Genomic DNA, 12629 nt, shown 5'->3' with positions numbered 1-12629 from the left:
CTGTAACGGTATTAAGATTTCTGCACAAAAAGCTATCTCCTGACATCCCATAGAAACAAGACAATGTTGATGGAGGTGCAGGCACTGAACTGCCAGCAATCTCTGGTAGGTCATTACTTAAAAGGGCTACGAGGCAGTTCAGTGATGTAGATGTGTAGTTTTAAAAAGTAGCTTAGCTCTCAAGACATGGACTACAAATGCAATAATGGATAATTATAATAATTATCTTCTCACTCTTACAAGCCTCAGCTTGTAAGCCTAAGCTTGGATTCCCATATGCCTCAACAAGGCCAGATTTACCTGAAGGATAAGGCAAAAAGGTAGAAAAAGTTGCAAGACAACTTTACTAGTGACTTGAATTTTTCCATAGCTTTTTTTATTTTAGTTTTTAGTTTTAGGTCCCTACCCTCACGTCTGTGTTGGTGGTTATTCACTGCATCAGTACTCTGACCAACTGACCAACAGGAAGCCTCTCCACATTCACAGGCTAAGCCCAAAAACCGTTTGGTGCTCTTTTTATGCCTTTTGACTCCACCTCCGAGAGCGCCACGTTTCCATGTCTCTGCATTCTCATGTAAAGCTACAGGGCTCCCAGAGAAGACTCTGAGCTAATTAAACTGCCTCCCCTTTGCAATTGTGCCCAGGCAGCTCCTCCTAGTCATCAATCTGAGGAAGAAAGGGAGACTGATCAACACCCAGGCAAACTGAGGAAAATCTTGTAACCTGTAATCTCTGATCCTCACATGACCTACTTCTCTGTTCTGCTCTTCACACAATTGACTACAAGATTTCTCACGTGCCTTGCCCCTACTCTGGAACTCGCTGCCTCAGCACATTAGACTCTCCCCCAACATCTCAACCTTCAAAAGTAATCTGAAAACCCACCTCTTAAGAAAAGCTTACCACCTGCAATGAGCATGCTGCCACCACACAGCCAAATGAGTAGCATTTACCCTCTGTGTTCTTCCTCCTTCCCTTGGAGATTGTAAGCTCTTGTGGGCAGGGTCCCCTACCCCTCTGTACCAGTCTGTTAATTATTTCTTGTTTAGTGTATTTTTATATTACGTATGTGTAAACACCTCTTGATGTACAGTGTCATGGAATTAATGGTGCTTTCAAATATATAATAATAATAATGTGCCAGCCAACATAATATGCAGCTGATGTATATAGGTATAGCAGGCATAGGCGCATCACATTTTTTGCAAATCTGACCAGTGTCCCTTTAAGTGCTGATAACTTTAAAACGCTTTGACTTATCCGGGCCATTCTGAGATTGTTTTTTCGTCACATATTGTACTTCATGACACTGGAAAAATGAAGTAAAAAAAAAATTTTTTTTTTCATAAAAAAATACCTAATTTACCAACAATTTGGAAAAAATTTGCAAATTTCAAAGTTTCAGTTTCTCTACTTCTGTAATACATAGTACTACCCCCAAAAATTGCGATGACTTTACATTCCCCATATGTCTACTTCATGTTTGAATTACTTTGGGAATGATATTTTATTTTTCTGGGGATGTTACAAGGCTTAGAAGTTTAGAAGCAAATCTTGAAATTTTTCAGAAATTTACAAAAACCCAATTTTTAGGGACCACTACAGGTCTGAAGTCACTTTGTGAGGCTTACATGATAGAAACCACCCAAAATGACCCCATTCTATAAACTACACCCCTCAAGGTATTCAAAACTGATTTTACAAACTTTGTTAACCCTTTAGGTTTTGCACAAGAGTTATTGGCAAATGGGGATGAAGTTTGAGAGTTTGCCTAATTTTCCATTTTAACCCATTTTTCCACTAACAAAGCAAGGGTTAACAGCCAAACAAGACTGTATCTTTATTGCCCTGACTCTGCCGTTTACAGAAACACCCCATATGTGGCCGTAAACTACTGTATGGCCACACAGCAGGGAGTAGAGGGAAAGGTGCGCCGTATGGTTTTTGGAAGCCAGATTTTGCTGGACTGGTTTTTTTGACACCATGTCCCATTTGAAGCCCTCCTGATGCACCCCTAGAGTAGAAACTCCATAAAAGTGACCCCATCTAAGAAACTAAACCCCTCAAGGTATTCAAAACTGATTTTTACAAACTTTGTTAACCCTTTAGGTGTTGCACAAGATTTAATGGAAAATAGAGATACAATTTCAAAATTTCACTTTTTTGGCAGATTTTCCATTTTAATATTTTTTTTCCAGTTACAAAGCAAGGGTTAACAGCCAAACAAAACTCATTATTTATGGCCCTGATTCTGTAGTTTACAGAAACACCCCATATGTGGTCGTAAACTGCTGTACGGGCACACGGCAGGGCGCAGAAGGAAAGGAATGCCATACGGTTTTTGGAAGGCAGATTTTGCTGGACTGTTTTTTTTGACACCATGTCCCATTTGAAGCCCCCCTGATGCACCTCTAGAGTAGAAACTCCAAAAAAGTGATCCCATTTTAGAAACTACGGGATAGGGTGGCAGTTTTTTTGGTACTAGTTTAGGGTACATATGATTTTTGGTTGCTCTATATTACACTTTTTGTGCGGCAAGGTAACAAGAAATAGCTTTTTTGGCACGTTTTTTTTTTTGTTATTTACAACATTCATTTGACAGGTTAGATCATGTGGTAATTTTATAGAGCAGGTTGTCACGGACGTGGCGATACCTAATATGTATACAATTTTTTTTATTTATGTAAGTTTTACACAATGATTTCATTTTTAAAACAAAAAAAATGTTTTAGTGTCTCCATAGTCTAAGAGCCATCGTTTTTTCAGTTTTTGGGCGATTATCTTAAGTATGGTCTCATTTTTTGCGGGGTGAGATGACGGTTTGATTGGCACTATTTTGGGGTGCATATGACTTTTTGATCGCTTGCTATTACACTTTTTGTGACGCAAGATGACAAAAAATGGCTTTTTTTACACCGTTTTTATTTTTATTTTTTTACAGTGGTCACCTGAGGGGTTAGGTCATGTGATATTTTTATAGAGCCGGTCGATACGGACGTGTCGATACCTAATATGTATACTTTTTTTATTTATTTAAGTTTTACACCATGATTTCATTTTTGAAACAAAAAAAATCATGTTTTAGTGTTTCCATAGTCTAAGAGCCATAGTTTTTTCAGTTTTTGGGCGATTATCTTGGGTAGGGTATGATTTTTGTGGGATGAGATGACGGTTTGATTGGTACTATTTTGGCGTACATGCGACTTTTTTGATCACATTTATTACCTTTTTTGGGAAGTAAGGTGGGCAAAATTTCAATTTTCTCATAGTTTTTATTTTTTTATATTCATGGCGTTCACCGTGTGGGGAAAGTAACATGACCGTTTTATAGATCAGGTCGTTAGGGACGCAGCGATACCTAATATGTGTAGTGTATTTTTTTATTCAGTGATAAATGTGTTTTTTTATCTTAACTTTTTTCACTTTTTTAAAAAAAGATTTGACCCAGACCCACTTAGTTCTTGAAGATCCAGTGGGTCTGATGTCTGTATAATACAGTACAGTACACCATATAGGGTACAGAACAGATCTGTCTGAACAGATCTATGCCTTTAAATCCTAGGTGCTTCTTATAGTCCGGTGTGTTTTATTGTAATGGCTGTAGATAGGGACAGATGAGGACAGTGAGTCCCTGAACCTGGAATCTATCCGCTATCCCTACCTTCTTGCAGTACAAGTCCTAAGCAGCTAGACCGCAACTGGTCGACGGTCCCATGCGCTACTAAGGTCCAGAGAGGGACAAACAGAACACGCAGACAGACAAGTACAATAAACCAGAGTTGTTAGAAATGGGTCAAAACCAGATAGTCCACTCAGGAACAGGGAAATAGGAATACACATAAGTGAGCCAAAATAGCCTATCACTGGCAATGGTTACATGACAATAGGGGATTTAAATAGACAGCCAGGCCCCAGACTAGAGCCTGATTGGTCCGGTGACCTGACCCTCCACAGGTCAGACTCCAACCTAAAAAGCTGTCATTCAGCCCACTGCCTGACTCCCCCAGCAGGAGAAAGCAGAGCGACCATGTCACTGGGGGACATGGCTTTGCAGCGTGTCCTTCTCGCCATGCAGAAGCTAAGGATCGAGCTGCTGGAGCCTGGACAGGTAAGTTTATTACACTTATAGTCCGAAAAATATGGTAGGCTGCTACTGGCGATTCCATATAGCAAAAATATTATGATCACTATTAAATACCTATTATTGATTTCCTTTTGCAATTAGGTTTTGCGTTGCTTGTTGCCGTTTTCTCTTATTTTGATGTTACTTTTCTGTTACTAAACTTTTGAAATAAAACCATATATCATTTAATGTGCTCTAAGCCAAGGAATATTTGTGATATTAACATCACAAAAGCATCACCCAGAACAATCACAGTGTAGAAATTGCAGGATCCTTGTCCTCTCTATCGGAGTCAGATGGTAAAGTGACAGACGACAGGTTCATCCGTTTGGAGACAGACATATCATATAGTCAGAAGAAGCAGATAAGGTTAATTGTCTGGGTCACTTACATAGCCAGGACTCATGTCCCAAAATACATCATTGTAGTCTTCATCGTCAGAATCCCTCTGTGACCGCTGTCTACGAACAACCTGCTCCATGTCCTCAGAGTAATAAGGAAGTAGTGAACTGGGAGCTGTTACAGTGTCAGCATTGAAATGCAAGGGGAGGGCAATAAGTACTTAGGGGTAGAATGAGGAAGGAGCAGAATAAAGCTGTACAAGAACTGTAAGATCAAAGCTCCAGCAGTCTTAAATTAAGAGAGATGTTGTGTCTTGATGTCATTTAACTTTTTCTTTTTACTATTTATGTTGTTTTGCTTGTACATTATAATGAATTTATGAATATATACAGACCCATCAGCAGAGGTCAACACACAGGGTTCAAATTCTCTCTCTATAAAGAAGTCTTATCTTACGGCTTACAGTAGATATATTAGAGATATTTTCTACATTTTAAGAATTTTCATAAATTAACCTGTCAGGTGACTTCTGCTGCCCCATGTAAGCACAGCATATGATGGAGGCAGACAATTTGAGCTCTGTGATATATAGGATCATATGAGTTGGAGCAGCAGTAAACAGTCGAGTAAATCCTGACAGGACTCCTAGGAGAGAAGGTGAGAGTCCTGATTACTCCACCCACAGACAGTGATTGACAGATCCCCCTGTATCAGTGTGGCAACACGGAGATCAGTCAATAATCAAGAGTAATCAAGACTCTTACTTTCTGAGTCCTTTCAGGATTTTGGGTGCCTCGCAAATGACCGATTTTGTTTCCATGACTGAAAATCTGTTCCATTTATCTGAATGGGGTTGTTTTGGTGGTAAGCACATGGATTTCTGCAAGTCCCATTAAGATGAATGGAATTGATTTTCAATAAAATACATTTTCTGCAAGTAAATCTGCCACATGAGAAGGCAGCCTTACTCTGCATCAAATCATATAATCCTATATATCACAGAGCTCGGCTTCTCTCTATAAGTCACATAGGGCAGCAAAAATCACCTTATCTTTAAGGCTTGTGAGCATAGCCAGAGGAGCCCATTGTCCATAATGGGACCCAGCGGGGATCCAGTCTCTTTCCGGCATTAGTGTATTTGTTAGGATGTACCTAAGGCAAGTACAATGGACAGCTTTAGGGGTCTTTATTAGGCTTAAACTGTCTATGCTAACTGTTATGCAAGCGGGTGTGGACCCTCTGCGCCACTGAACGGCTATACCCTGTTGGGGAGTGACTAAGTAACTACATGTTCTTTACTAGAGCCTCTGATTGTTGAGGATAGGCTTGTGCCATTAGGGTAGTTACCAGGTAACCTGCATGGGTTCTGGCGCAGCAGCAGACGTGGAAGCCTGAGGAACTGAAGACCACTGGAAAGAAGACACTGGACGATACAGTCTACTCTCACGTGCTACCTCCTTAGCACGTTACTGGAAGGGCATATCAAACCAGGTGGCCAGGTAAATAAGGTCATCCAGTGTAGAGGGGACATCCCAACTGACCAGTTCATCCTTAATTTTCCTGGAGAGACCCTACTAGAAAGCAGCCACTAAAGCCTCATTACTCCAGCCCAATTCAGAGGCAAAGTCTAGAACTGGACTGCATACTGGTCCATGGACTGACTTCCTTAGCGCAGCCATAGTACAGAAGACGAGGCTGAGGTAGTGTGTCCTGGCTCGTCAAACACCCTACGGAAAGCCTCTAGGAAGGCCTGTAGATCTATAAGACTGGGTCACTCCTCTTACAGAGTGGGTTGATCCAGGACAGGGCCTCTCCTGTAAGGTGCGACATTAAAAAAGTGACCTTGGATCTTCCAGAGATTAACTGATGCGGCAACAGTTCAAAGTGCAGCGTGCAATGATTATTGAACCCCGTGCACCATTTAGGGTGTCCATCAAAGCGTAGCGGAGATGACACATAGAGGCTAGATCTCGGCACATAGGGAGTCAGCAGAGCAGGTGCCAGGTTAGTCGCTGCAGTAAGAGTTGGTGGTGCAGGGTTGGTGGGTGTCAGGTCATTAAGGAGCATGCTCACATTGCGTAGATAGGACAGAATCCTGACGTTCTCTCTGCTGAGCCATCTCCTGGTTCTGATCAGCGGGGTCCATGGCCTGAGCAAACTATTATGCAAGCGGGTGTGTACCCACTGCGCCACTGACAAGCTACACCCTGGAGAGTCATGACTAAATAACTACCTGGCCTTTACTAGAGCCTCAGATGGTGAGGATAGGCTTGGGCCATTAGGGTAGTCATCATGTACCACTCCAGAGCAGTCCCCGGGTCAGTGGCAGCTGACCTGGGGGTCAGAGATACTGAAGCAAAGCACCAAGGGAAAAGACGTGGTCAGAAAGTCTGGAGTCAGGGGCAGGCAGCAATCAAGCAAAGTCCGTAATCAAAGTCTAAGGTCAGGGGCAAGCAGCAATCAAGCAAAGTCCATTTAATCGAGAAGCAGGGTCCTGTACACAGAAACTTCACCTTCACACAAGGAACTAGACTGGCTAGTGAGCAGGATTGCTCAGGTGCCTTCCTGAGGCAGAAAGTGCCTTTAAACACATCTTACAACCCAGCCATAGGCTGGGGAGATAGAGGGCGTGCCCCTGGGGAGATAGAGGGCGTGCCCCTGCTGCCTCACAAAAGGAGAAGTGACACACCCGCGCATGCCCTAACAATCAGTACAGGACTCTAAGCAGGACGGGAGGAATCTCTGGCATGGGGCGTAGATACAACAGTTTAAGCTACCTGTTGCCCGCGCTTGTCAGCATGGTACACCCGGCACCCGTACCCGCATGTAGAGGCAGCAGTGCAGGCATGAAGCGCTGGTCTAACACTAATCCATTATCTCCATACTGATCAATAGACAACAAACTGCACCCCTTCCCTGTGTTAATTCCACATAGTAGTAATAATCTTTACTAATTGAGGCATGAGATGTAGAAAATACATAAACTCCACCTCTATTCATTTATATAGTACAATGTATAACGAAATATTTAATATTAATTAATAACATACATTTCACAATAAAAATGTATGAAATTATTTTCTCAAATCTTTCTTTTAGCCCAGAGGTAGGCAACCTTTGGCACTCCAGCTGTTGTGAAACTACGACTCTCAGCATGCCCACTTGCTCTGCTCCTCTCAGAGGTCTCACAGAAGTGAATTGAGCCTGCTGGGAATTGTAGTTTCACAATATCAGGAGTGCCAAAGGTTGCTGATCCCTGTTCTAGCCTATGGTACAGCAATCAGGACTATGGATACATTATTCAGGGCAATATACAAATACAAGGCACATTCACTAAGCAGCAACCACCTGCCCTACTAGGGCACTAGATATCATACATGGACAGATACCTTTTAGGGAAGCCCTACTGAAGGTCACCATCAGGGCAGTACTGGTGGTACTGCAGTCATGGGCCTGTAGCAGCTGGGGGGTCTGGGCCTAGCCACTTCAGGTCTGTCACATCGTCAACTTTGTTAGTATTCACTTTAGCATAGTGAATGCTAATAAAGTCACGTGGCCCTTCCATTCGATGTGGGTTAGGGAACAGGCCCTCTCCCAGCACACATACTTCCACTAAACAAATTATTTTGTAAGTTATTATAGAAAAATCAATCTTTTGGTTATGGCAGAAAAGTTTAACTGTTTTTCCATGTTTTTGTTTACCATAAAAGAAAAGCTGGAAAATAAAAGTTATATTTTTCTGCCATAACCTTTATTAAACAAATTATTTTACAGGTTTCTGTTGCAAACGGAACCCTCTATATGGCAGGCAACAGGTTTACCACTAAATATGGAAGTATACCGTTATAAGGATAGGATTTTATGTCCCTAAAGGCTACAAAATATTATTACTGGTTTCCTAACAGCATTATTGTTTAGTAGCTTAGAATTCTTATAAAATGTGCAGTTCTATAATGTACTGAAAGACCTGCTGCCTTCCCAACAGAGACGTGTAAAATAATTTGTTTTGTAAAGTTGATGGCAGAAAAGTTAAACTTTTACTTTCCAACTTTTCCTTTATGGTAAAAGAAAAGCTGGAAATTAAAAGTTACATTTTTCTGTAAAATTAATTTAAAAAAATAACTGAGTAAAAGCCATTACAGTAAATGCATTTTGTAACATGCTTAGTATTAAATATCACAAAACAGTATTTTGTATCCATGCAATCAAAATAACCTGTACAATATACTGAACACATTATTTAAAGGGATAAGGAAAACAGTGTATATAAAAAGGGTGCAACTTTTTTCCCCTGCATTTCACCTATAACAGTTGATAGAAATTAAAATCTTATTTATATGTATGGTAAAATGGCCTGACGCAAAAAAAAAATGTATAGCTGTTATGGCTATGAATCTGAGAAGGACCGTGGGGGCCAAGTGGTTTGCCAATATGGGGCCTAGAAAAACCTGTTGGCAGCCCTAGTCCTCCCATCACAATAATTATAGTGGATGGCACTCCTTGTGCGACTGTTGGTGCTCAGTGGAAGTGGTCAAATAGGATTTATGGAGTAACCGTGGTTACTCCATAAATCCTAGTCCTCCCATCAGCCCAAATGGAGAACCTCTGGAAAGAGTGACTCATGCTCTGGTGGACTCAGATGATCCCAAGCCATTTCAGCACTGGACTCCTGTGATCGGCTGATTGCCAGGAAGGCTACATTTGAAAAGATCACTTTTCTAGTAGGACATATTCCCATCTTGACAACTTCTTCTCCATAGTAATAAACTGATTTACAACAGCCCATCTGCTAAAATCCATGACAATCAGCTGTTATTGTCAAGGGAAGCTACGGGGATCCACTTATATTATTGGGTGACTGTAATAAATGGTTATGTTGGGTCTACTAGAACACGAGCTGATCATGCCATTAGTGATGGTCCAGTCAGATGTTGCATGGACAGGTCTAAAAGAACATACGGATGTAGTAGAGTTAACACACATGCTTTATGAGACGTATTATCTAAACTAAATGCGTTAAGCAAACACCTTCAATTGCTTTTCAATGGCTTTTTGTTTCAAGATAGCGCGATGAGTTAAGAAATTTGAGTTAACCCTGCTACATCTGTATATGATACTAAAAATACAATGCTCATATTGATCATTACCTCTGGCTGTACTTTGGATGGGCAATCATCACTTTCTTCAGTTGATTCACAATCTGCTGGGGGCGTCACTGCCTGTTTATGAAGAGGAGGTATAAATGGAATCACATAAGGTTAATATTACTATAAAGGGAGTTTTATAACGCAACACAACCATTTAGTTTTAAGCAGTTTTGAACATAGCTTATGGCTATGTTTACAAGGCAGTTTATGGCACCAGAATTTGGGCACTGTCTCTAATCCAAAATTCTGGTGGCGGCAGCGTGGTGTCTGCCTCCTATTGTTTTCAATGGGAGGTAGCACTGCAGTGGAGGTTTAAAGCCGCAAGAAGGGATATTCCATTCAATGGAGCTAAGCCACAAGCAGGTCCGTGGCATCCAAAGTGAACAACCGTGTCAGAAACGTGTAGATATCCTAAGAGAAAATATGGGGTGCAGTAGTAATATCTTGTTAAAGGGGTTATCCCATGATTAATGAAAAAAATGAAAACCAGGCATCATATAGAACAGGCATGCTCAACCTGCGGCCCTCCAGCTGTTGTAAAACTACAACTCCCACAATGCACTGCTGTAGGCTGATAGCTGTAGTTGTAGTTTTACAACAGCTGGAGGGCCGCAGGTTGAGCATGCCTGATATAGAACCTGACAATCTCTCTCTAACAAAGCTAGAACCAGCCCTGTACCTCACGTGGATCCAGAGATCTCCCCATTCATTGCTCTGCTAGATTTATACCAAGCTAGCAGCTCAAGGGGAGTGTCTTTTCTGCTGCAGCTAAGGGGGCGTGTCCATGCTCTCCCTATCACAACTCAGGACTCAGGAGGATGGAACTGAGCATGTGCGGCCTCGTCAGTTAAAAGGACAAAGAAATAAGAAAAAAAAACTGTCGGTGGCGCAATACAGATACATTTTATTAAATAACTCAGTGGCTAAACAACATTTTTAATTACATGCAATTACAAAAGTACTGAGATCTAGGTTTGAAAACTGTAGAATATTTTTTGTTGGACTACCCCTTTAAAGCTTACATTAAGATGTATAGATATAGTATCTAGGAATATATCATCTCTAAATGTTTCTAGCAGCCTGTCTACCCTATTAAAAGCATCATTATTACCTGCACCAGCTGCTCTTGTCCCCTACCCCGACTCCAACATCTCCATCTTTTGGTCTGGTTTGTTTTCTGACTACTCTGTAGGGGAGTTGTACTGCCAACAGCCTTTAGAAATTATACATTGCCAGACAACCCCTTCAAGATCATTGTTGAGAAAAAAAGGGGAAAGTTCACTACACAATAGTCTGTTGAAGGAACTCAACTAACGTATTAATGTTTTCTTAGGGGCCCTCACCTATTAGCCAGACCAGAGAAAGTCTACAAAGAAGAGATCACTCTCTGGAGGAGTTGCCACAAAGGCTACACTAATAGTCTTGTCATAAGACTATGAAACCAATAGATGGCGCTGTTCATGACTCATGAACAGCCAAACAGCGCCATCTATTGGTTTCATAGTCTTATGACAAGTCTATTACTCTTGTCAAAAGACTATGAAACCAATAGATGGCGCTGTTCATGAGTAGTGTAACATAGTAACATAGTAACATAGTACATAAGGCCGAAAAAAGACATTTGTCCATCCAGTTCGGCCTGTTATCCTGAAAGTTGATCCAGAGGAAGGCAAAAAAAAAAACTGTGAGGTAGAAGCCAATTTCCCCCACTTTAGGGGAATAAAAAATTTGTTCCCGACTCCAATCAGGCAATCAGAATAACTCCCTGGATCAACGACCCCTCTCTAGTAGCTATAGCCTGTAATATTATTACACTTCAGAAATACATCCAGGCCTCTCTTGAATTCCTTTATTGTACTCACCATCACCACCTCCTCAGGCAGAGCGTTCCATAGTCTCACTGCTCTTACCGTAAAGAATCCTCTTCTATGTTTGTGTACAAACCTTTTTTTCTCCAGACGCAAAGGATGTCCCCTCGTCACAGTTACAGTCCTGGGGATAAATAGATGATGGGATAGATCTCTGTACTGACCCCTGATATATTTATACATATTAATTAGATCTCCCCTCAGTTGTCTTTTTTCTAAAGTGAATAACCCTAATTTTGATAATCTTTCAGGGTACTGTAGTTGCCCCATTCCAGTTATTACTTTAGTTGCCCTCCTCTGGACCCTCTCAAGCTCTGCTATGTCTACCTTGTTTACAGGAATCCAGAACTGTATACAGTACTCCATGTGTGGTCTGACTAGCGATTTGTAAAGTGGTAGGACTATGTTCTTATCACGGCATCTATGCCCCTTCTGATGCAACCCATTATCTTATTGGCCTTGGTAGCAGCTGCCTGACACTGGTTTTTGCAGCTTAGTTTGCTGTTTATTAAAATTCCTAGATCCTTTTCCATGTCAGTGTTACCGAGTGTTTTACATTTGTCAGTGTTAAACCTCATCTGCTACTTATCTGCCCAAGCCTCCAATCTATCCAGATCCCTCTGTAGTAGTATACTGTCCTCTTCAGTGTAAATTACTTTACACAGTTTAGTGTCATCTGCGAAAATTGATACTTTACTATGCAAGCCTTCTACAAGATCATTAATAAATATATTGAAGAGAATAGGGCCCAATACTGACCCCTGAGGTACCCCACTAGTGACAGTGATGCAATCTGAGTATGTACCATTAATATCCACCCTCTGTTTTCTATCATTGAGCCAGTTACTTACCGACATACAGACGTTTTCTCCCAGTCCGAGCATTCTCATTTTATATACTAACCTTTTATGTGGTACAGTGTCAAATGCTTTGGAGAAGTCCAGATACACAACATCCATTGATTCGCCGCTGTCAAGTCTAGAACTTACCTCCTCATAGAAACTGGTTAAATTAGTTTGGCATGACCGATCCCTCACGAAGCCATGCTGATATGGCGTTATTTGCTTATTTCCGTTGAGATGCTCTAAGATAGCATCTCTCAGAAAACCTTCAAACAGTTTACCCACAACAGATGTTAAACTTACCAGC

The 12629-nt window shown here is 41.2% G+C and overlaps 1 protein-coding gene across 8 annotated transcripts in view; it reads right to left on the bottom strand.

The window, feature by feature from the left end:
* The window catches only part of ARHGAP9 (Rho GTPase activating protein 9), a 156434-nt gene that overhangs the window by 66271 nt on the left and 77534 nt on the right, over window positions 1-12629 (bottom strand). For 6 of the 8 annotated variants that reach the window (XM_044287084.1, XM_044287083.1, XM_044287085.1 and 3 more), the window contains one exon: window positions 9613-9684. In XM_044287084.1, coding sequence (XP_044143019.1) covers window positions 9613-9684 — 72 coding nt within the window. Of the gene's footprint in view, window positions 1-4514; window positions 4630-9612; window positions 9685-10291; window positions 10346-12629 lie in introns of those variants that run through there. The other 2 variants (XM_044287089.1, XM_044287090.1) reach the window with 2 other exon arrangements.

The sequence above is a fragment of the Bufo gargarizans genome, chromosome 3 (genome assembly GCF_014858855.1).
Source record: "Bufo gargarizans isolate SCDJY-AF-19 chromosome 3, ASM1485885v1, whole genome shotgun sequence".
In the NCBI taxonomy this organism is placed as follows: domain Eukaryota; kingdom Metazoa; phylum Chordata; class Amphibia; order Anura; family Bufonidae; genus Bufo; species Bufo gargarizans.
The sequence above is the reverse complement of the archived record's forward strand: the minus strand, read 5'-3'. Positions and strand labels throughout refer to the sequence as shown.